The 24,878-nt window shown below is 46.2% G+C and overlaps 1 protein-coding gene across 3 annotated transcripts in view; it reads left to right on the top strand.

Moving 5' to 3' along the window:
* parvaa (parvin, alpha a) overlaps positions 1-24,878 on the top strand; it is a 121,669-nt gene that overhangs the window by 28,895 nt on the left and 67,896 nt on the right. For 2 of the 3 annotated variants that reach the window (XM_073049921.1, XM_073049922.1), the window contains exons 2-6: positions 12,395-12,484; positions 12,574-12,644; positions 16,733-16,835; positions 21,426-21,566; positions 24,696-24,811. In XM_073049921.1, coding sequence (XP_072906022.1) covers positions 12,395-12,484; positions 12,574-12,644; positions 16,733-16,835; positions 21,426-21,566; positions 24,696-24,811 — 521 coding nt within the window. Of the gene's footprint in view, positions 1-2,045; positions 2,201-12,394; positions 12,485-12,573; positions 12,645-16,732; positions 16,836-21,425; positions 21,567-24,695; positions 24,812-24,878 lie in introns of those variants that run through there. The other variant, XM_073049923.1, reaches the window with a different exon arrangement.

Below are 24,878 nucleotides of genomic sequence, written 5' to 3'. Positions count from 1 at the left end.
TCCCCTCCAGGTCACATCCCATCCTGACTTGGAAATGTATCTCTGTTCGTTGGTCGTCGCTGGGGCTAAATCCTGGAGCTCCCTCCCAACAGAGAGTGAAAGACTGCAGCGGGTGAAGAAGGCACCTTACCACCAGCCCAGCAAAGAGCTTCTTGAATGCCTCTATCATAACTTCCTTCACCACCACCCCTGCAGCCCACACCTTTTCCGTTTGTTTGTTTGTTAGTTTACTCATTTAGAGATAAAGCACGGCACAGGCCCTTCCTGCCCAGGAAACCGTCAGTGTAATCCGAGCCCAGTCGCAGGATAATGTATAGTGACTAACTGCTACGTCTTTGGAGTGTGGGAGGAAACCGGAGGAAACCCACGCGGTTTACCTGGAGAACGTCCAAACTCCTCATAGGTGGTACGGAATTGAACTCTGAACTCCAGAATGTGCCGAGCTGTAATAGCATTGTTACCATGGTGATCCACAATCTGTATTGTAAAAAAATGCTCCCTCACACAATTTTTTTTCAAACTTGCCCTCTCTCACCTTAATTTTGTGCCCTCTGGTATAAGACATTTCAACCTTGGAAAAAATATACTGCCTGTCTATGTCTGTCATAATCTTATCGATTATTGGGTCTGCCCCGGCCTCTGCTGCTCCAGAAAAACCACCTGCATCTATCCAACCTCTGCTTATCGCTCATTGATCCAGGCAGCATTCTTTCCAAACCCTCCTCATCCTTCCTGTACTGTGGTGACCAGGTCTGCATGCTGTACTCCAGATTAGAAGTTTGGAAGTCAGGGAGGAGGCGGAGGGCCCTGAGGGCCCACGTTCAGCGATTCCGGAATAGCTGTTTCCCCTCCGTTGTCAGATTTCTGAACACTACCTCATTATTCCTTTTTTTTTGCAGTAGTTATTTATCTTGTAATCTCTTTGCTCTGTACTTCTGCAGGACAACAAACTTCATGTCATATCGGTCAGTGACAATAAACCTGATTATGATGCTGGTGTAACACACACAAACTGCTGGAGGATCTCAGCAGGTCAGGCAGCATCTATAGAAAAAGTCGATGTTCAGGCCAAGTCCCTTCATCAGGTCCCATCTCTTCTTTATGATTCTGGGTTTGATAGTTCTGATATTACCTGAAGTATTCTCAAAGTTCAGAGTAAACGTTGAACCGACTGGCTCAGCGGCCTCCAGTCAATGAACAACACAACCCTAAATTGAACATTCCTAGACTGTTTCCAGGATTCTGTGGTTTGATGTTAGATGTTCTGCATGTTATTTGCTGATTTTATTGCCATTTATGCGATTTGTTCTCTTTTTTTTGCATGTTGGGTGCTTGCTTGCTTTGAATGGGTTCCATGGTGTTCCTTTGTTTAGTTGCTGTCAGCCAGCAGACGAATCTCAGGGCTGTATCCTACGTGCATACTTTGATAATAAATATACTTCGAATCTTTGAAATTTATTATCGAAATACTTATATGTCACTATTCATTTATTTTTGCAACTTATAATAATTGTCTTGCTGCTGCAGAAGAACAAATTTCAAGATATACAGTTTGTCGATAATAAACCTGATTGCCTGATTCTCAATTTGTCAAGATCAGCTCGGAATCAGAATAAGGTTTAATATCACTGGCATTTGTCCTGATATTTATTGTTTTGCGGCCGCAGTGCCTTGCAGTATATAATAATAAAAACTGTAAATTACATTAAGTGCATAATATAATTGTATATGTGTGTATAATAAATAAATATAAAACTTAGATAAATAGTGCAAAAAGAGAGCAAGGAAAGAAAATAAAATAGTGAGTTAGTGTTCGTAGGTTCACTGTCCCTTCAGAAATCTGCTGGCAGAGGGGAAAGACTGTTCCTGAAATGTTGAGCGATCTGATTTGAAGTAGTCGATGAACATTTACTGCCTAGAAAGACAGGAAGTGAACCTCAGCAGCTACAAGGAGACTCGATCCGCAGTCTGCAGCATTACTACTTTCTAATTTTACTAGCCTGTCATTGTGTTCGGAAATAAAATTATAAGTACTGCATTTAACAGAGTGCACACAAGACAGCCACCGAAGACAAATTGGGAGGAAAACAGTGACTCACCCTGAAGGTTATTAAAATATTGCAGGCTGTTCTCAATTTTCAGGCAGAATGAAGGTGCATTGGTTTGAGTGCAATGGGTTGTGGAGCACTTTGTTGTAAAGGTAAGGTACTATCTGCCCTCGAGTATTTCGAGACATTGAAAACTTCGTTTAATCATCTTTTCTATGAGCTGTAACATTTGTTGTCTGCATGTGGCAATGCTGTGGGTTGTAATCTCATAATAGGTTGGAAGCCCCTTCAGATCCTTTGGAGAAAGTGTTTTTTTAAAATAATGAAATCGAAAGCTTTGTCCTCATACATGCTGACTTGTTACACTGAATTTTCTATGCCTTTGTAATCTTTGCATTTGTCAAGGCAGTCCGCGGCAGCGCTGCACTGAGTAATTGAATTTCCTTTTTGGAGTTGCTACAAGTTTTATCTGATTATTTGGAAAAGGATGAAGAGAAAGGAAGGACTAATAATCGAACCCATCTTCATTGTTTGTCTGCCTTTGAAAATGACATTGTCTAGTGCCCCCTGGTTCCTTCATTTAAAACAACAAAGGTTATTTAGATTTATTGGTTATTAAATTCCATACTGAATGGGTTTGATATGAGTGAGGATTTTGGCAAAGAAGCAAGGGTGAGGGAGAAAAGTGAAGTCAGAAGAAATATTCTCTCCTGGTTCCTTCTCTCACCGACAGCCATCATGGATAGCTCACCAAGGGAGAGTGGAGGCCATTTTCCAATTATTGGACTTCTCTGTAAACTCTAGAGACTGCTGTGCATGAAAATCCCAGGAGATCTGCCGTTTCTTAGATACTCAAACCACCCTGTCTGGCACCAACAATCATTGCAGGGTCAAAGTCACTTAGAGCACATTTCCTCCCCATTCTGATGCTTGGTCTGAACAACAATTGAACCTCTTGAATTGAATTGACTTTATTACTTACATCCTTCGTATACATGAGGAGTAAAAATCTTTAGTTATGTCTCCGTTCAAAATGTGCAATGTGCAATTATAATAATTTATAATAAATATTATACGCAACAGGAGAATCGATATAACATAGAAATATACAGTAGTGTCAGCATGAATTATCGGTCTGATGGCCTGGTGGAAGAAGCTGTCCTGGAGCCTGTTGGTCCTGGCTTTTATGCTGTGGTACTGTTTCCCGGATGGTAGCAGCTGGAACATGTTGTGGTTGGGGTGTCACAGGTCTCCAATGATCCTTCGGGCCTTTTTTACGTACTTGTCTTTGTAGATGTCCTGAATAGTGGGAAGTTCACATCTGCAGATGCGCTGGGCTGTCCGCACCAGAGTCCTTCAATTGAGGGAAGTACAGTTCCCATACCAGGCAGTGATGCAGCCAGTCAGGATGCTCTCAATCGTGCCTCTATAGAATGTTCTTAGAATTTGGGTGGCCATACCAAAGTTCTTCAACCATCTGAGTCGAAAGAGACGCTGTTGTGCCTTTTTCACCACACAGCTGGTATGTACAGACCACGTGAGATCCTCGGTGATGTGTATGCCGAGGGACTTAGAGCTGTTCACCTCACAACCCCAGATCCATTGATGTCTATCGGGGTTAGCCTGTCTCCATTCCTCCTGTAGTCCCCAACCAGTTCCTCTGTTTTTGTGACATTGAGGGAGAGGTTGTTTTTTTTTGACACCGATGACTTCCACTCTGTAGTTGCCTCATTATTATTTGAGATTAGGCCAATCAGTGTAGTATCATCAGCAAATTTAATTAGCAGATTGGAGCTGTGGGTGGCGACACAGTCATGGGTATATGGAGAGTAAAGGAGAGGGCTTAGTACACAGCCCTGAGGGGCACCTGTTTTGAGGGGCAGAGGTGAGGGAGCCCACTCTTACCACCTGTTGGCGATCTGACAGGAAGTCCAGGATCCAGCTACACAAGGCAGGGTGAAGGCCGAGGTCTCTGAACTTCTTTTCGAGACTGGAGGGAATTATGGTGTTGAATGCTGAACTGTAGTCCAAGAACAGCATTCTCACATAAGCATCCTTCTTCTCCAGATGTGTAAGGACGGTGTGTAGAGCTGTGGCTATTGTGTCATCTGTCGATCGGTTGTGTCGGTAGGGGAATTGTAGGGGTCCAGTGTGGGTGGTAACACACTGCAGATGTAATCCTTGACCAGCCTCTTAAAGCATTTGCTTATTATTGAGGTGAGTGCGACAGGATGCCAGTCGTTCAGACATGTTACCTTGGTCTCTTTACATACAGGGATGACCATGTTTGCATGCTTTCATGCATTGAGTTGCTGCCACGTGATTGGCTGATTAGATATTGCATTAACAAGCAGGTGTGCGTAATAAAGTGGCCACCAAGTGTAAGGCCTCCGTAGCTGTTAAGCATCATTTGCGTCTAAATGTGATGGTGTCACGGGTAGATGGGGATGTAAAGGCTGCTTTTGGAAAATTGGCATTCGTAAACCAAAGTATTGAGCACAGGAGTTGAGAGGTTATGTTGCAGTTGTTGAGGCCTAATTTGAAGTATTGTGTGTGGTCACCTACCTACAGGAAAGATGTAAATAAGATTGAAAGAGGGCAGAGAAAATTCACAAGGATGTTGCTGGGCCTGGAGGACCTGAGTTATAGGGAAAGATTGGATAGGTTAGGACTTTATTCTTTGGAACGTAGAAGATTGAGTGGAGATTTGACAGAGGTGTACAAAATTTATGAGGGGTATAGATAGGGTAATTGTGAGCAGACTTGTTCCACCGAGGTTAGGTGGGACTACATGCAGAAGACAGGTGAGAGGTGAAGAGTTTAAGGGGAGCATGTTCTGGTGCAGGTTGATGGCAGTAGGCAGGTTAAATGGTTTGGCACAGACTAGATGGGCTGGAGGGCCTGTTTCTGTGCTGTGCTTTTCTTCAACTCTATAGCTTTGGCTCAATAGGCTTGGGTGGGAACAGATGCAGGCAGGCTGGAGCTTAAGCTTCGGTGTAGACAGGATGGTAATTCAGGTCCTGGGGTGCTCCTCCTGAAATGTGGGATCTCGGAGTACCGGACAGTCTCCCGCTGACTACATCTGCGGGAAGTGCATTCAGCCGCAGCTCCTGACTGAAGGGGGCATGGAACTGGAGCTGGATTTACAGTACTCTGCAGAAGTCGGAGAGAATCACAAGGGAATCAAAGACAGCATAAGAGAAAAAGAGAGGGCATGTAATATAGCAAAAATCAGAGCAAGTTAGACAATTAGAAACCGGGGAATTATAGACTGGTTAGTCTGACATCAGTGGTGGGGAAAATGCTAGAATCGGTTATCAAAGATGTGATAACAGCACATTTAGAAAGAAGTGAAATCATCGGACAAAGTCAGCATGGATTTGTGAAAGGAAAATCATGTCTGACGATTCTTATAGAATTTTTTGAAGATGTAACTAGTAGAGTGTTTAGGGGAGAGCCAGTGGATGTGGTATATTTAGATTTTCAAAAGGCTTTTGACAAGGTCCCACACGGGAGATTAGTGTGCAAACTTAAAGCACACGGTATTGGGGGTATGGTATTGATGTGGATAGAGAATTGGTTGGCAGACAGGAAGCAAAGAGTGGGAGTAAACGGGACCTTTCCAGAATGGCAGGCAGTGACTAGTGGGGTACCGCAAGGCTCAGTGCTGGGACCCCAGTTGTTTACAATATATATTAATGATTTAGACGAGGGAATTAAATGCAGCATCTCCAAGTTTGCGAATGACATGAAGCTGGGCGGCGGTGTTAGCTGTGAAGAGGATGCTAAGAGGATGCAGGGTGACTTGGATAGGTTAGGTGAGTGGGCAAATTCATGACAGATGCAATTTAATGTGGATAAATGTGAGGTTATCCATTTTGGTTGCAAGAACAGGAAAACAGATTATTATCTGAACGGTGGCCGATTAGGAAAAGGGAAGATGCAATGAGACCTGGGTGTCATTATACACCAGTCATTGAAGGTGGGCATGCAGGTACAGCAGGCGGTGAAAAAGGCAAATGGTATGTTGGCATTCATAGCAAAAGGATTTGAGTACAGGAGCAGGGAGGTTCTACTGCAGTTGTACAAGGCCTTGGTTGTGTGCAGTTTTGGTCCCCTAATCTGAGGAAAGACATTCTTGCCATAGAGGGAGTACAGAGAAGGTTCACAAGATTGATTCCTGGGATGGCAGGACTTTCATATGAAGAAAGACTGGATCGACTAGGCTTATACTCACTGGAATTTAGAAGATTGAGGGGGGATCTTATTGAAACGTATAAAATTCTAAAGGGATTGGACAGGCTAGATGCAGGAAGATTGTTTCCGATGTTGGGGAAGTCCAGAACGAGGGGTCACAGTTTAAGGATAAAGGGGAAGCCTTTTAGGACTGAGATGAGGAAAAGCTTCTTCACACAGAGAGTGGTGAATCTGTGGAATTCTCTGCCACAGGAAACAGTTGAGGCCGCTTCATTGGCTATATTTAAGAGGAAGTTAGATATGGCCCTAGTGGCTAAAGGGATCAGGGGGTATGGAGAGAAAGCAGGTACAGGGTTCTGAGTTGGATGATCAGCCATGATCATACTGAATGGCGGTGCAGGCTCGAAGGGCCGAATGGCCTACTCCTGCACCTATTTTCTATGTTTCTATGATTGGGAAGCATTTAAAAACCAACATAAGGCTACTAAAAAAAGACAGGAGAGAAAAGATGAAATAGGACGGTAAGCCAACCAGTAATATCAAAAATAAAGATACGAAATGTTTTTTCAGATATATAAAGAGTAAAAGAAAGGCAAGAGTGGATATCACTGCAGGATGACACTGGAGAGGTAGAAATGGGAGACAAAAAGTGACGGATAAACTTAGCAGTTTGTGTCAGTCTTTAAAGTGGAAGACTAGCAATATGCCAGAAATTTAAGAGTGCCGGGGAGTGGTGAGTATAGTTGCTATTACTAAGGTAGTTGGAAAGCTGAAAAGTCTATACCTATGAGCCCTGAAAGGTGGCTGAAGAGATTGCAGAGGCATTAGTAATGATCCTTCAAGAATTATTAGGAGGACTGGAAAATTGCAAATGTCACTCAACTTATTAAGAAAGGAGAGAGGCGTTGAGTACAGGAGTTGGGATGTTATGTTGAAGTTGGTTAAGGCACACTGGTGGTGCCATGTTTGGAGTATTGTGTGCAGTTGTGGTCACTAACGTACAGGACAGATATCAATAAGCTTGAAAGAGCACTGAGAATTTGTGTGAATGGTGCTGGGACTTGAGGACCTGAGTTATAGGAAAGGCTGAATAGGTTAGGACTTTATTCCCTGGAGTGTAGGGGAATGAACAGGTATACAAAATTAAGAGGGGTATAGTTAGGGTAAGTGCAAGCAGGCTTGTTCCACTGAGGTTGGGTTAGACTGCAGCTATAGTTTAGGGTGAAAGTTGAAGTATTTAAGGTGGAATCTGATGGGGAATTCCTTCACTCAGAGTAGTGAGACTGAGGAATGAACTGCCAGCACAAGTGGTGGATGTGGGTTCAATTTCAACATTTAAGAGAAGTTTGGATAAGTACATGGATGGGAGGGGTGTGGAGGGGAGGGCTAGGGTACAGCTGCACGTAGATGGGGCTAGGCAGATGCTCCCGCCTGAGGGGTTGATGGGTCGGGGCAGATGCTCCCGCCTGAGGGGTTGATGGGTGGGGGCAGATGCTCTTGTCTGAGGGGGTGGTGGGTGGGGGCAGATGCTCCCACCTGAGGGGGTGGTGGGTGAGGGGCGAGGGGCAGAAACTTTGGCCTGAGTGGGTGGTGGGGCAGATACTCCCGCATTGGTTAAGAAACGTCAGGACAAGTTTTGCGATCACCGTGGTTACAGATGCAAGTTAAGGGGTGGGTGTAGTTTGACAGATACTGTGATGAAAGGAGCTGTGCACTACAACTCTGTCACCTCTCACAGGATTATCCGTGAAGGCAAGTACTTCAGTTACACTCCAGCCTCCTCGTGCGCCTTCCTGCCCCCTCTGCCTTCCTCCCAATCCTTCCACTGGATCTAAATTGATGGAGGGTCCTGACCCAAAACATCGACTCTTTAGTTCCCTCCATAGACGCTGCCTGACCTGCTGAGTTCCTGCAGCATTTTGAGTGTGTGTTACAGTTACAACAGTTGCAGAGCAGGTAGGCAATAAGGTGCAAGGTCATAACAAGGTAGGTCGTGAGGTCAAGAGACCATTTCGTCATACTAGTCAACCGTTCAATAGTCCGATAACACTGGGGAGGAAGCTGTCCTTGATCCTGGTGGTATGTGCTGTTACTGCTCTCTCGGGGTTGGGTGTGAAGAGTGGGGAGAGAACTCCAAAGACTCACCACCTTCTGAGAAAAGAAATTCTTCCTCATCTCCCTCTGAAATTGGTGACCATGTGTCCCTAATTTATCTGCCTCTACCAACAACCCCTGGCAGCAGGCTCCATGCGCTTACCATTCTCTTGGGGGGGACCTACCTCTGACTTCTTTCCCCCCCCCCCATCATACACTCCTTGCAACACCTTAACATTATACTGCCTCATAGTAGCTCATTTCCACTCTGAGGAAAAGTCTATGGCTGTCCATTTCCTTTATCTTTTTGTGCACCTCCATCGAGTCACCTGTCCTCCTCCGTTGCTCCAAAGAGGAAAGCCCTAGTTCACTCAACCTACCCTCGGAAGACATGCTCTCCAATCCAGGCAGCATTCTGGTAAATCTCCTCTGCACCCTCTCTGAAGTTTCCATATCCTTCCTATAATGAGGGGACCAGAAGTGTTCACAATATTCCAGGTGTGGTCTAACCAGGGTTTTACAGAGCTGCAACATCACCTCACGGCTCTTTAACTCAATCCCTCGACTGCTGAAGACCAACAGTCCTGATGCCTTCTTACGCACCTTATCAACCTGCTGGGCAACTTCGGATGTGGTCTGTCTTGTGCTGTATCTCTACATAAATAAATACATTGCTCCCTTACACTGAAGTCATCCCTGCAGTGTGTAAGATTGAATTATTGAGCAGTATCTGGCCATGATGTTGACCGTAACGGAGAAACAGTTTGAAAATGCATATTGTAGAAGGAATTTTGCAAAAGCAGTGATTTTACCATTAAAATTCACCTGTAGCCAGAACAGGGAAAGAGGCAGCTTATTAGATTCATTGATGTTTGGCTTTGAGTCAGCAGCTAATGTAACAATTTTAATGCTCCTTTCATTAAAGAGCTTCCTGTGGAGACTAATAGAATATTCAGCTTATGAAGGCAAGCAATTCCTGTCCAATGTTTGTGTTTACAGCGAGGATTACAGCGTGGGAGGTGAAATATATCCTGTCTAATTTGCAAAGTGGTAGCACTCAACAGAACATTGACCAATACAGCACAGGAACATGCCCCTCGCCCACAAATTAGTGACAGACGAATTAACCCAGGGTTTGCAGCTTTATAAATCGTTGATTAGACCACACCTGGAATATTGTGTTCAGTTCTGGTCAACTCATTATAGGAAGAACTTGGAAGTTTCAGAGAGCATGAAGGGGAGATTTTCCAGGATGCTGCCTGGATTAGAGAGCATGAGTAAAGTTTGAGTGACCAAGGGATTATCTCCTGGAGAGAAGGTGGATGAGAGGGGACTTGATAGAGTTGTACAAATGAGGGAGGCATAGATTGAGTGGAGAGTCAGAGATTTTTTTTCCCAGTGTGGAACTGGCTAATACGAAAGGGATTAATTTTAAAGTGATTGAAGGAGAGAATTGGGGGATGTCAGAAGTAGCCTTTTTTACAAGAGAGTGGTGGGTATGTGGAACACCCTGTCAGGGGTGGTGGTAGAGACAGATACATTAGGGAGATTTATGAGACTCTTGGGTAGGTTCATGGATGATAGAACAATGGAGGGTTGTGTGGGAGAGAAGGGTTAAATTGATCTTGGAGTTGATTGAAAGGTCAGCACATTGTATGCCAGAGGGTCTGTACTGTCCTGTGTTCCATGATATCTTGATCTCCCAGTCTAATTCATCGTGGCCCTTCCACTATCTACCAGCTCTTCAGTTGTCACTATATTCTGCATTCTGTTTTTGATGAGTTTCGATAGCACACACAGTTTTCCACCGTATTTCGCTACACGGGATGGTTATAAGCTATTCAGTAATGTAGAAGTCTGTAGCTGAGTTGTGGCTGCCTAAGCACATGTAGTAGTCAGCATGACGTGTCCGGAGCTCGGGGTTCAATTCCAACACCGTTCTGTAAGGAATCTCCGGGTATCTTCTTCATGGAATGCGGGGGTTTCCCCGGGTGCTCCGGTTTCCTCTCACAATCCAAGGACTGACTGGGTTAATTGGTCAGTGTAAATTGTTCAGCGATTAGGTTAGGGTTAATCAGGTTGTGAGGTTGTAGAGGCGATGTGTCTCAAAGGACCAGAAAGTGGACTCGCCGCTGTATCGCGAAATAAATGAATAAATAATTTTTTTAAACATGGCTAGGTGTAAAATCTGAAACATCTCTCTCTAGCTCTATCTCTATCTGCAGGAAGAGTCCCACATGCTAGATATCCCCTTGACTGGTTTGGCACAGACAGGGTTGGCTGAGGGGTCTGTTTCAGTTCAGTGGTACTGTGACTCTACCTACACGTGCACTTAAGGTGCGAGGGAGGGAGTTTAAAGGAGCTATTTGTTATTCCTTATTTTTTCATCATTTATTTATTTTGTCATTTTTTGCCTTTTTGTGCCCTTGCACTGTACTGCTGCTGCAAAACAACAAATTTCTCATCACATTTGTCGGTGCCGATGAGTCTGAATGGGAATCTGAAGGTTTATTTTACGCAGGGAATGGTGCATGTCTGGAGCAGGCAGGTGGGGAAGTAGTGAAAGCAGATGCAATACCGAAGTCAAAGTGGATTTATTATGGAAGTACACACATGTCACCATATACAACCCTGAGATTCATGTTCTTCTGGCCATCCTCGGCAAATCTATAGAATAATAACCATAACAGAATCAACGAAAGACTGCCCAACTTGGGCGTTCAACCAGAGAGCAGAAAGCAACACAAATACAAAAAGAAAGAAAGTAATGATAATAAATAAATATCGAGGGCATGAAATGAAAAGTTCTTGAAAGTGAGTCCATTGGTTATTTTCATCGTTCAAGAGATTTTTAGACAGATATGACTATGGAAAGATGTAGGTTTCAATAGCTGCATTTAAAGCCAGAGAAATGTATACAATATACATCCTGAAATTCTTTTCCTTCGCAAACATCCATGAAAGAGGACTACTCCAAAGAATGAATGACAGTTAAACGTTAGAACCCCAAAGCCCCTCCAGCTCCCCCCTTCTACACATAAGCAGCAGCAAAGCACCGACCCCTCACTCCCCCACCGGCAAAAAAGCATCGGCACCCTCCACCGAGCACTCGAGCGTGCAGCAAAGCATCAGCAAAGACACAGACTTGCAGTACCCCGAAGTCTACTTGTTCACCCGGTAATTCAACATCCCACAGGCTCTCTCTCTCTCCCTAATAAGGGAAAAAGAGGTGCCTGCATTTCACGATGAGAGGGGAGACATAACAAGCAACTCACTGATTTACGATGTTAAAAGTCTGTTGCGTCGCTTTTTCCGAGCTCTGCGCACGGAGAGTCGGCCCCAGAAAGGCTCAGGTCTCTGGACACACAAACCTCGGCAGCTAACCTGCTGCTCCCGGTGTTCGATGTTCTCCCGCAACACCTCAGTCAGGGGCACCAGCGTAGAATCAGCACCGCCTCCAGAGCCACGAAATCCCGGAACCCTGAAGACGCGCTCGCCTTCCAGGCCGCGTCCTTGGGACATCGAAAAGCGGCCGGTCGCGAGGCCCTGCGAGCGGGTCCCATTTCCGCAACGAACCAAAGTCAGAGTGTAACTCCAGGTCAGGGTCTTCAAAAAGAAACCTTGAAAAGGAAAAATAAGATATGAAAGATAGAAGTAGAGCTGTTTCGGAAGATGCAAGCAGAGGAGTTGCTGTTTGGTGCCATCTTGACTTTGTTCTGCCTCTCCATGAATCACAGGCAGGCAGAAGAGGTTCATCAGAATCTCAGTCTGTTCCGTTGTCACTGGCATCTGCCCTGAAATTGGTTTGTTTTCTGGCAACAGTGCAGTGCAATACATACATTACAAGGAATTTCTATATAATTAAAATAAATTTCTCCCTTCCCCTCTTCCACTCACCCCCTCTCCCCCTTCCCCACCCACTTCACTCTCTCTCCCCCTTTACCCCTCCTCTACCTCCCCTTCTCCTCCTCCCTCTCTCCCCGCTCCCCCACCTATGCCCCCATCTCCCTTCCCCCTCTCACCCCTGCCACTGCCCCCTAACCCCGTTCCCTCAGTATCCGAGCTGCAGGAGGAAGGGAAGAACGCCATCAATCTGCCTCTCAGCCCCATCCCCATCGAGCTGGACCGTGAGGACACAGTGCTGGGTAAGAGACCACGGTTAATGCGGCCGGCGCACCGAAGGTTGTGGAGGTCGGGCCAGCAGTTCATCACTGCCTTGTTCTTTCCCGTCTAGAGGAGAATGAGGTACGAACGATGCTCGACCCCAACTCGAGGAACGACACCAAGCTGCAGGAGCTGATCAAGGTAGGAACAGACTGTGCAGTGTGTGTGTCATGGGCAGAGGCCTCAGGGTATCCCTCGATGTGTCACATCCAACCAGATTGTTTGCAGCATCTAGTTACTGTTACTACGCGTGCCACAGACCCCAGACTGGGATCTGCTGATCTTAGATCCCAGACATCCTTCAAAAGTCAAAAATGAGGCATAAAAATTAGTTGTTACAGCTATTTATTGACTTATAAAAACAAAAAATATATTATCAAAGTACATACATGTCATCATATACAACCCTGAGATTTATTTTCCTGTGGGAATTCACAGGAAATCCGAGAAACACAATGGAAGACCGCACCCGACAGGATGGACAAACAACCAATGTGCAAAAAACAACAAACCACAAATACAAGAGAAAAAAATAATAATAAATAAGCAATAAATATTGAGAACATGAGATGAAGACGTCTTAAAAGCAAACTGATAGGGTATGGAAACAGTTCAGTGTTGGGGTGATTGAAATTGTTCAGGATCCTGATGGTTGAGGGGTAATAACTGTTCCTGAACATGGTGGTGTGGTCCTGAGGCTCCTGTACCTCTTTCCTGATGGTTGAGGGGTAATAACTGTTCCTGAACATGGTGGTGTGGTCCTGAGGCTCCTGTACCTCTTTCCTGATGGTTGAGGGGTAATAACTGTTCCTGAACATGGTGGTGTGGTCCTGAGGCTCCTGTACCTTTGAGCACACCTACACAAAACATTGTCACAAGAAAGCAGCATCCATCATCAGGAACCCCCACCCCCATGGACACGCTCTCTTCTCACTGATGCCATCAGGAAGAAAGTACAGGAGCCTCAGGATTCAAACCACTAGGTCCAGGTGCGGAAACAGTTATTACCCCCTTAGCCAACAGGCTTTTGAACCAAAGGCGAAAACTTCACTTAACTTCACTCACCCCAACACTGAACTGTTCCCACACCTATGGACTCACTTTTAAGGACTCTCATCCACCACCAGTCTTCAGGCCATGCCACTCAGGAATGTGCTCTTGACTTTGTGGCTCTAGGTGCCATTGTAGTTGTACCTACTGTGTTTTGCACCTTGGCCCCGGAGGAGCGATGTTTTATTTGGCTGTATACATGTGTGTGGTTGAATGGCAATTAAGTTTCAACTTGAGAGGCAGAGGTGTGGGGAAGTTCCAGAACTTGGAGACCAGGTTGCTGAAGGCGTAGCCACTGACGGGAGCAGGGAAGGGGAGCTCAAGAACCATTACTGCACCTGCGTTTTGCAGCATTCCCTTTGTTAACCATCATCATTTATCCAGTTTATTGAAGAGCAGTACTTTCATTGAGAATTGCAGCAGAAACTTTCTTCAGTCTTTGAGGAATCAGAATTAGATATAGTGTCACTGACTTGTACATCCTGAAGATTGTTCTTTTCAAAGCTCGAAGTTCAAAGTAGATGTTATTATCCAAGTTCATACGGGTCACCACATACCACCCTGAGATTCATTCTCCCGCGGGCATACTCAGCAAATCTATAGAATGGTAACTCTAACGGGATCAATGAAAGATCAACCAGAGCGCAGAAGACAACACACTGTGCAAATGCAAATATAAATAAACAGCAATAAATATTGAGAGCATGAAATAAAGAGTCCTAAGGTAAAATTATTTATTGCGGGAACATTTTAATGATGGAGCACTTGAGTGAAGTTATCCCGTTTGTTCAAGAGCCTGATGGTTGAGGGGTAATGACTGTTCTTGAAGCTGGGGGTGCGGGTACTGAGGGTCTCGTATCTTCTACCTGATGGCAGCAGTGAGAAGAGAGCATGGCCTGGGTGGTGGGGGTCCCTGATGGTAGCAGTGAGAAGAGAGCATGGCCTGGGTGGTGGGGGTCCCTGATGACAGCAGTGAGAAGAGAGCATGGCCTGGGTGGTGGGGGTCCCTGATGACAGCAGTGAGAAGAGAGCATGGCCTGGGTGGTGGGGGTCCCTGATGACAGCAGTGAGAAGAGAGCATGGCCTGGGTGGTGGGGGTCCCTGATGACAGCAGTGAGAAGAGAGCATGGCCTGGGTGGTGGGGGTCCCTGATGACAGCAGTGAGAAGAGAGCATGGCCTGGGTGGTGGGGGTCCCTGATGACAGCAGTGAGAAGAGAGCATGGCCTGGGTGGTGGGGGTCTCTGATGATGGATGCTGCTTTCCTGCTACAGCGTTTCATGAAGATGTGCTCAGTGGTTGGGAGGGCTCTACCTGTGTATGTCACAAAGACATACAATCACAATTTATACATAAGTTCATCATCCTTCTCGTTATGTGATGTATTACATAGGTGATCATGGTCCCATGGCCGTGATTACTCTTGGCAATTTTTTCTGCAGAAGTGGTTTGCCAATTCCTTCTTCTGGGCCGTGTCTTCAGAGACTGGCTGCCTGGTGTCAGTGGTCGCATAACTAGGACTTGTGAAATGCACCAGCTGCTCACACGACCATCCACCACCTGTTCCTGTGGCTCTATGTGACCCTGATCAAGGGGTTAAGAAGGTGCTACACCTTGCCCAAGGGTGACTCGCAGGCTAGTGGAGGGAACGAGTGCTTTGCACCTCTTTTGGTGGAGACATATCTCCACCCTGACACCCAGTAAATTAGGCAAAACATAAAGGGATAATGAGGCTGGTTTCATAGATCATTCAGAAATCTGATGGCAAAGGGGGAGAAGTTATTCCTTCAATATTGAGTGTGTACTCAGGCTCCTGTACCACCTTCATGAAAAGAGGGCATGTCCTGGATGGTGAGAGTTCTTAATGATGGATGCTGCCTTCTTGGGGCACGGTCTTTTGAACATGTCCTATGATGAGGAGGCTAATGCCCACAAACGGCCTCTCATACGAGGAAGCTACTCACTGGAATTCAGAAGGATGGGGGGGGGGGGGATTTCTTTGAAACCAAGCAAGTTTTGAAATGCCTCAATAGAATGGATGTGGAGATGATGTTTCCTATGGTGGGGGAGTCTAAGACCAGAGGACACAGCCTCAGAATAGAGGGACATCCATTTAGGATGGAGATGAGGAAGAGAGTGGTAAATCGGTGGAATTCCTATCTACAGGTGGTTGTGGGGGCCAGGTCATTGGGTATGTTTGAGACAGAGGCTGATAGATTGTTGATTAGTCAGGACATGAAGGGATACGGGGAGAAGGTAGGAGATTGGGGCTGAGAGGAAAAAAGGATCAGCCGTGATGAAATGGTAGAACAGACTCGATGGACCAAATGGCCTAATTCTGCGCCTATATTTTATGGTCTTATGATGCAAGTGGCTGTTTACAACGCTCTGCAGCTTTTTCAATCCTGTGCACTGGAGCCTCCATAATAGGTGGTGATGCAGCCAGTCAAAGTACACTCCACCACATATCCAGAGAAGTTTGTGAAGTCTAGGGGAGGTAGAGCTGCTGGAGGAGGAGTTCTGGCTCAGGGAACAGGACGCAACGTCCTTGACTGAGTGCTGTTGTGTACAGTGATGTATTAAAGTACCTGCAGTGAGATTGATTTCTGAATTCTGCCCTGCAGTTTGAAACCCTGCAGGTCTGGTTCATTGGCGAGGAGCTGCATTGCCATGGTCGTTGTGCACACCAGCCCCTCATGCCACGGTGTTGCCCGCTAGAGCTACCCCGGGGAGAGGGTGCCGAGAGCAGAGGCACGGTTGGCGAGCTGGAATCTGCGCTGGGTTGGGGGCTGTCCCCCGCAGGCTAGCTTGCCCATTGGTGCTGCTCTCCAGTGTTCATTCCTGGGAAGACAAACTGGATTTGCCTTCACCTGGAGCTGACCCAGTGTGAGATGAGGAACTGCTGTGGGCTTGTTCTTACAGAAACGTGGTCTCCTGGGCAACATCCATGCACCATCAATCTTCAGGCCATGCCACTTGGCACTTGTGCTAGTGTTATTTTTCTGACTCTGTGCTGTGTGTGAGTGTATGTACCGTGTTACGCACTTTGACTCTGGAGGAGCACTTGTTTCATTTAGGTGTATACATTTCACTGTGGTTGAATGGCAATTGAACTTGAACTTGAAGGGTCTTGTGTTGTCCACCTGGGTTTCATTTAGACTCCTGTCCATTCTCCAACCAGGTTTTCATCGACTGGATTAATGATGAGCTGGTAGAAGAGAGGATCATTGTGAAGGATTTAGCTGAAGATCTTTACGATGGTCAAGTCCTACAGAAGCTCTTTGGTGAGCATTATGGAATTTAAACCGTATAGAAGGAGGGCATTTGGGCCACCTGCTCCATTCTGGCTCCTTGTGGAGCAATCCATTAGACATAGGAGCAGAATTAGGCCATTCAGCCCATCGAGTCTGCTCCACCATTCCTTCATGGCTGATTTATTATTCTCAACTCCATTTTCCTGCCTTTTTCCCATAACCTTGGACACCCTCACTAATCAACAACCTGTCAACCTGTGCTTTAAATATACTCAATGTCTCGTCTTCACAGCTGCCCGTGGCAATGAATTCCACAGATTCACTACCTTCTGGCTAAAGAAGAACCTCTTCATATCAATCCAATCAGCCTTGGACAATTCTCTTTAAAAGATCAAAGTCACATCTGCACAGTAATAGAATATTCAAAGAAACCAAGGCACCGTAGCACAGCGGTTAGCACAACGTTTTAGTCCCAGCAACCCAGGTTCAATTCCCGCTGCGGTCTGTAAGGAGTTTCTGCATTCTCCCCATGACTATGTGGGTTTTCCCTGGGTGCTCCGGTTACCCACAGTCCAAAGCCGTTCTGGTTGGCAGGTTAATTGGTCATTGGACCAGAAGGGCTTATTCTGCACTGTATCTCAATAAATCAGTAAACAGTATATCATCCTGTTTCATTACTCTACTATCCTTCCTGGAGTAATATGACCAAAATTCAACATGGTATTCCAAATTGTAGCTTCAACATGAACTCTATTGAGCTTTCTGTCACGCCAAATGCATCTTCCAGTGCTCCCATGTAATCACCCATAGTTGCTAGGGGTTTCTGAGACTTTAAGGCTCTCAGTGTCAGCAGCCCATCCCCTCAAACTCTCAACCAATCTCTTGTCGCTTTACATCATCAGAGCACTATCACTCGGACAGATCAGCTCCTCCCGAGTCTCACACTCCTCTTCCCCTTTGGGGGTGGGCTTCGTTCCTGAGAATAGGCGGAGCCTGCCATAGCTGGGACTTGGGACCTGGGCAATTTTCCATTTATTCGCCAGAGAGGTAAGGGCGAATACTAACACAGAATTCTCGCCCTTCCCTGGGGATGGGGACTCGTTAGAACACTCCTTCCCCTCGCTAAGCAGAAACGAGAGAATCCTGCCTTTGAAGTCTCCGCTCCCAGCTACAGAAAACTCAACTTGCGATTCAGTCCTCTCACTCCACTCTCCTCCTGGACAGTACACGGCCCCTCCCTCTCCTGGGGCCCCAATAGTACCAGGCAGTCCCACTGCCGATACGTCAGCGCTAGTCTGAACTAAACCTGCCATTCTATCAGATCTCTGCCCCTCAATAGTAACTGCTTCAAGAGTACTGAAAAGTCGAATTAACAATTCATCCGGAGTGCGAGTATCTACCCCACTCAACACGCACACATTAGTTACTGGTAACTACCACTCAACATGCACACATTAGTTACTGTAACCACCGCTCAACACGCACATTAGTTACTGTAACTACCACTCAACATGCACACATTAGTTACTGGTAACTACCACTCAACATGCACACATTAGTTACTGTAACCACCACTCAACACACACATTAGTTACTGTAATTACCACTCAACATGCACACATTAGTTACTGTAACCACCACTCAACACACACACATTAGTTACTGGTAACTACCACTCAACATGCACGCATTAGTTACCGGTAACCCTGTAGATGCACACCACTGCTCCACCCTGGCAGCAACCATACCAACACAGACTTAAACACACAACCCACTGGTTCAATACTCGGGGCAATCACACGGCATCCAACGAAATCAATCCCAGAACGATACACCCACAGTTGTAACAGTCCGGTTTGGCCGGCGGTGTTATTCTAGGGAAGATTGTCTCTGGCCCGTCAAACATGTGGAATCTGAGGTGTGGATGCTGTGTGATCTGTTCTCCCACTACAAATCAGTAGCATAAAATAACAGACAGTACACCATATGCAGTTAAGTGACTTAGCTTTATAATTCTTAATTTGACTAAAGGGTTAGTAAAGAAAAACAAAAAGAAAAGGGCCCATTTTAATGAAACAGTCTAATGCATGTGTTGGAGCTCAGTTTCCCTTCCGCTGGTCCAACATTGATTTCACCTGGGCTTCATCGACTCCTGGCACTCCAAGTCCACTCCGTCCTGCAGTCTATGACCTCCCCGTTCTAGTATCCCTTCTCTCCATCTTCCACCGATCAAAGGACCGCGAATATCTGGCTCTTGGGTACACAAGAAGGAAAAGCACTCCCCTCATTGGACAGTGCACATTCCAACACCCCCGTTATTTCTAGTCGTAACCCAAACGCTGCTGCTACAGAGAAACCATTACATTAGCAGTGAAACCTTTCCCAGGGCGTTACACTCCTTTCCTCCAAAGAGAAAAGCTTGCTCAACCTATCTTCTGAAGACAAGCTCTCCAATCCAGACAGCATCCTGTTAAATCAGAATCTGACTGAATATCATTGTCTTGCTTTGTGAAATTTGCTAACTTTATGCAGCAGTACAATGAAATACAGGATAAATAAGTATAAATAGACAAAGCTGAGTTAGATTAAGTATATATTTGTCTATTGTATAGCTCAGATAAAATAAGAAGCCAGAACAATGAAGCCACTGTCAGGTTGAAGGAGCAACACCACATATTCATTCTGAGTAGGCATGAACATCAATTTCTCTAACTTCTAATAATTTCCCCCCTTTCCCCCACCCCCTATTTTTCCTTTCCCCATTCTGGATCCCCTCTCACCCCTTCCTTTTTCCTCAGTTGCTGTCACTGCCTCCTGCTGTCCCCCCTGCTTCCCTTTCTCCCACACTGCATTGCACTCTCCTGTCAGATTTCTTTGGCCTTTTGCCCCTTCCACCTATCACTTCCCAGCTTCTTAATTTATCCCTGTATCTCCCACCCCCACACACGCCTTCCCCCTCACCTATCACCCGCCAGGTTGTACACCTCTTCCCCTCCCCCACAACCCTTCGTATTCTGCCCCAGTCCTGATGAAGAGTTTCAGCCCGAAACGTCAACTGTTTATTCCTCTCTGTGGACCCCAAGATCCCTCTGCACGTCAGGAGCAGGAGAGGGACAAATTGAATTGTACTTTCAAAGAATTGGAACTAGTTTATTGTTCTCCTGTGGCAGAGCTTTAAACCACTGAAAAACATTTTACTCAACAAACAGAGAAAGGATTTGAAGATGTTTCTCTGTTATAGTCCCATTCTATTCTTTATACCCTTTTACTTGTCCAAGCTTTAATGAGCATTCCACACAGATGCTTTCTGTCTCTCTTGCCCATGCAAAATGAATTTCAAAGCATGGTTGCTTTGTTAGACTTCTGCTTTGATCAAATGGGAGGATCATTCATCGAGGACACTCAGCTCCACACTCACTTTTGAAGGGCATTCTTTCAATCCACAAGTATTTGTACACATTATTAGTTTTCTTCAGAATCTTTTTAAACAGTTGATATGAAACCACCCATAAATATGCATTATATACTTATTAATCCTTCCCTTGGTGAGTCAGTATCATGCTCATTCTGTTCTCTGGTCTGTTCAGCCCATTGTGTCTGTTCAGCCCATTGTGTCTGTTCTAGCTCTTTGAAAGAGCTGTCCAATTTGTCCTCTTCCCCCTGCTCTCGCTCTTGCCTTGCCCTGTCAATCCGGTCCCCTTTTGAAAGGGCCTTCCACTTGTAATGAACATAAATACAGGCAAAAAAATGTATATCCTCCCTTTTGCGTTTACATGAAGTCTTTGTCCTCATGGGCGCCATGGTGGTGTAGCGTTTATCGTGATGTGATGACAGCTAGAGTTCAGAGTTCAATTCCAACATCACCTGAAGGGAGTCTGTCCACCCTCCCTATGGGGTGTGTAGGTTTCCTCCGGGTTCTCCAGTTTCCTCCCACGGTCCAAAGATTACCATTGGTAGGTTAATTGGTCATTGGAGATTTCCCTGTGATTAGGCTCAGATTAAACTGGGAGGATACTGGCTGGTGCGGCTCGAAGTGCCGGAGCCAGAAGGTACTGTTCTGTGCTAAATCTCAGTAAATAAATAAAGATAGTCCAGTAGATAGTCCAATAAAAAGTCCAGTAGACTTTTAATCTACTCCAAGATCAATCTAACCCTTCCCTCCCACATAAATCTTCATTTTTCAACCATCCATATGCCTGTCTAAAAGTCTCTTAAATGTCCCGAATGTATCTGCCTCTCCTGCCACCCCCGGAGGGCGATCCACACACCCACCACTCTGCGTAGAACCTTATAATTGTGCCCTATTAAACCATTAGCCATAAGCGGAATTAGGCCATTTGGCCCAAGGAGTCTGCCCCGTGCCTGTATTAGCTACTGCTGCTCTGGGGAAAAGGTCTGGTTGCCCATTCTATGTATGCCTCTCATTATCTTGTACACCTCTGTCAAGTCACCTCTCATCCCCTTTCGCTTCAAAGAAAAAGCCCGTTACCTGCTGCTTCGCCCAGGCAGGCTGTCTCCAGTGGCTTGGGTTCCAGCTGCCCAGTTTCCTTGGTGATGTGTGTTGGCACGCTGAGAGCATCAGTCACTATGGACTTAACTTCCCCCTTGTTCTGTGTCCAGAGAAGCTGGAGGGGGAGAAATTAAATGTGGCCGAGGTGACACAGTCTGAGATCGCCCAGAAACAGAAACTACAGACGGTCCTGGAGAAGATCAATGAAACCCTGAAGCTTCCGCCACGGAGCATCAAGTGGACGGTGGACAGTAAGTCTGCTGGGTCAGGGAGGGAGGGAGAGAGGTGTGGGCTCGGTCTGATGGGTTAGAGAGAGGGCGAGGAACAGGGAGGGAGGAGTGTGGTATCACTGGGCTTGGTTTTACTGGATTAGAGTGCAGGAGGGAGGGAGGAGACTCGGCTTGTTGAGTTGCTGAGGGAGGGGATTATCTTTCCTACAGCAGGGTGACCAAATTATTCCAAGTGGATCTTTAATAATGTCTTGCATAACTGCAATGTGAGGGACGGTCTTCATTCCCTCTGACCTTCCCCTCTCTGAGACGGAACATTCTGTCCTCAGTAAGGGCCTGACCTTTGCCCCCCTGTGCCCACACCTCATTGAGTTCCGCGCCTGCCACGAGTCTGTGCTTTTCTTTTGTCACCTCCTTCTCCAGGCCTACTACTTCGGCAAGAATTCCCAATCCCTGACCAATTTGCCCGTAAATCTGCTGGGGTCGTCTTTTGAATCCAGTGCTTCTGATGTGGCCTCCTCTATCTTGGTGGGTTACCAGTTTGTTGAGCACCTCCGCTCCCTCCGCTAAAAGTGGACTTCCCGATGGCCAACCATTTTAATTCCAATTCCGACCCTCCTCCTCCTCCTCTTGGATATCCCGCTCTGATTCTTTGCCTGCTCTCAATCTTTTCATCCTGCATTGTCAACGAGTTATCAACTGTCTCAACTTCAGCACTCCTCTCTCCTCCTTGAAGCTACCCTCTTTGCACTGTCCTCTACTCTCTAGCATCAATCCCAACCTTATTTCACATGATCTCTCCTTAACAACTTTCATTTTCCTGGCATTGACCATCTCACTTTCACCATGGATGTCCAGTCCCTCACTTTCACCATGGATGTCCAGTCCCTATACACTTTCACCATGGATGTCCAGTCCCTATACACTTTCACCATGGATGTCCAGTCCCTATACACTTTCACCATGGATGTCCAGTCCCTATACACTTTCACCATGGATGTCCATTCCCTCACTTTCACCATGGATGTCCAGTCCCTATACAGTTTCACCATGGATGTCCAGTCCCTCACTTTCACCATGGATGTCCAGTCCCTATACACTTTCACCATGGATGTCCAGTCCCTCACTTTCACCATGGATGTCCAGTCCCTATACACTTTCACCATGGATGTCCAGTCCCTATACACTTTCAGCATGGATGTCCAGTCCCTCACTTTCACCATGGATGTCCAGTCCCTATACACTTTCACCATGGATGTCCAGTCCCTATACACTTTCACCATGGATGTCCAGTCCCTATACACTTTCACCATGGATGTCCAGTCCCTCACTTTCACCATGGATGTCCATTCCCTCACTTTCACCATGGATGTCCATTCCCTCACTTTCACCATGGATGTCCAGTCCCTATACAGTTTCACCATGGATGTCCAGTCCCTCACTTTCACCATGGATGTCCAGTCCCTATACACTTTCAGCATGGATGTCCAGTCCCTATACACTTTCAGCATGGATGTCCAGTCCCTATACACTTTCACCATGGATGTCCAGTCCCTATACACTTTCACCATGGATGTCCAGTCCCTATACACTTTCACCATGGATGTCCAGTCCCTCACTTTCACCATGGATGTCCAGTCCCTATACACTTTCACCATGGATGTCCAGTCCCTATACACTTTTATCTCCCGCCAAGAAGGCCTGAAGCTCGCTGCTTCTTTCTCGACAAAAGACCCAACCGGTCCTCCCCATCACCGTCCTCCTCCATCTAGCAGAACTGGTTCTCACCCATGGCAATTTTTCCTTTAGCTCCTCCCACTTTCTCAAAGCTCAAGGGGTAGGCTTGGGGGCCTGCTTTTTTGTTGGTCATGTAGAACTATCGATGTTCCAAGCCTTCGCTAGTAATGCTCCCCAAATCTTCCTCCACTACATTGATGACTGCATTGGTGCTGCTTCATGCACCCATGCTGAGTTCGTCAATAAATACACTTGTTCCATTTGTGACTCCTCCCTCCCCTTTCTTGATCTCTTTGCCTTCATCTCTGGAGACGAACTGTCTACCGACATCTTTTAGCACCTCCGCTCCATCTGCCAAAAGCAGAATTTCCTGGTGGCCAACCATTTTAATTCCAATTCCCGTTTCCATTCTGCCGTGTTGATCCATGACCTTCTCTTTTGCCACAATGAGGCCACTCTCAGGGTTAAGGAGCAAGTCCTCATATTCCATCTTAGTAGCTTCCAAACCGATGGCACAATCATCGATTTTCTCCTTCTGGCAATTTTTGTTCTCCGTGTCTTTCTCCTCGCTCTCCCCTATTCTTCATTTCCCCACCCCGCCTCACCTGCCTAACACCTTCCCCTCTCTTTCATGATCCAATCTCCTCTCCTATCAGATTCCTCCTTCTCCAGCCCTTTCCCTCCTCCACCCACCTAGCTTCACCTGTCACCTTCTGGCTGTCCCCCTTCTTCCCCCTTCCTTTTCAGTCCTGATGAAGAGTCTCGGCCCCAGACCACGGCTCTTTGTTCATTTCCAGAGATGCTGCCTGACCTGCTGTGTTCCTCCAGTATTTTATGTACAATGGACGTTTGTTTGTCAGTCTTTGTTATTTATAGTTTTTCATAAATTCTGTTGTATTTCTTTAATTTCCTGTGCGTGTGTGCAAGAAAATGAATCTCAGGGTTGCATATGGTGACGTATGTATTTTGATAATGAATTTACCTTGAACTTAGAAGCATTCTAATGTCTATACTCAACTCCCTGATTGACTCCTCCTCCACCACCCTGTCTAACCTTGATGCCACTTTCAGTAAACCCACATCCTTGCGCTCCAAGGTCGTTCTGTTCTATGACACTCTCCTGGGCTCTGCTGTTCACAGTGAAAGCTTTACCCCAGCTTGACCTCCCTAGGAGTAATACCTTAACCTCGCGCTTACCTGAATTAAACGCCATTTGCCATTCCTTGGCCCACTGAGCCCGCCTTGGATTCTTCTTGTCCTTAGTGACGTAGATGGTGGATTCCTGGCTTTGAAGGCTCTTTGTTCCTCTGCTTCCCACTGATAGCTGCAGAGGACAAGCGTGAGGGATGTTCTTTGATGGAATGCAGTCCTGTGCTCTTTCATGGCTAACATCTTCCTTTTCCCTGTGGTCAGGTGTTCACATGAAGAGTCTGGTGGCAATCCTTCACCTGCTGGTCGCTGTTTCTCAGTACTTCAGAGCACCCATTCGGCTCCCCGATCACGTCTCTGTCCAAGTCGTGGTTGTCCAGGTAAGCAACTAACACCAGAGTACAGATGGTAAGCACTTACTCCCCACGCCCTTCCCAGAGTGGGGAG

Source organism: Hemitrygon akajei, chromosome 6 (assembly GCF_048418815.1).
Source record: "Hemitrygon akajei chromosome 6, sHemAka1.3, whole genome shotgun sequence".
NCBI lineage: Eukaryota > Metazoa > Chordata > Chondrichthyes > Myliobatiformes > Dasyatidae > Hemitrygon > Hemitrygon akajei.
Note: the sequence above shows the minus strand (reverse complement) of the source record. Positions and strands in the feature narration are given on the sequence as shown.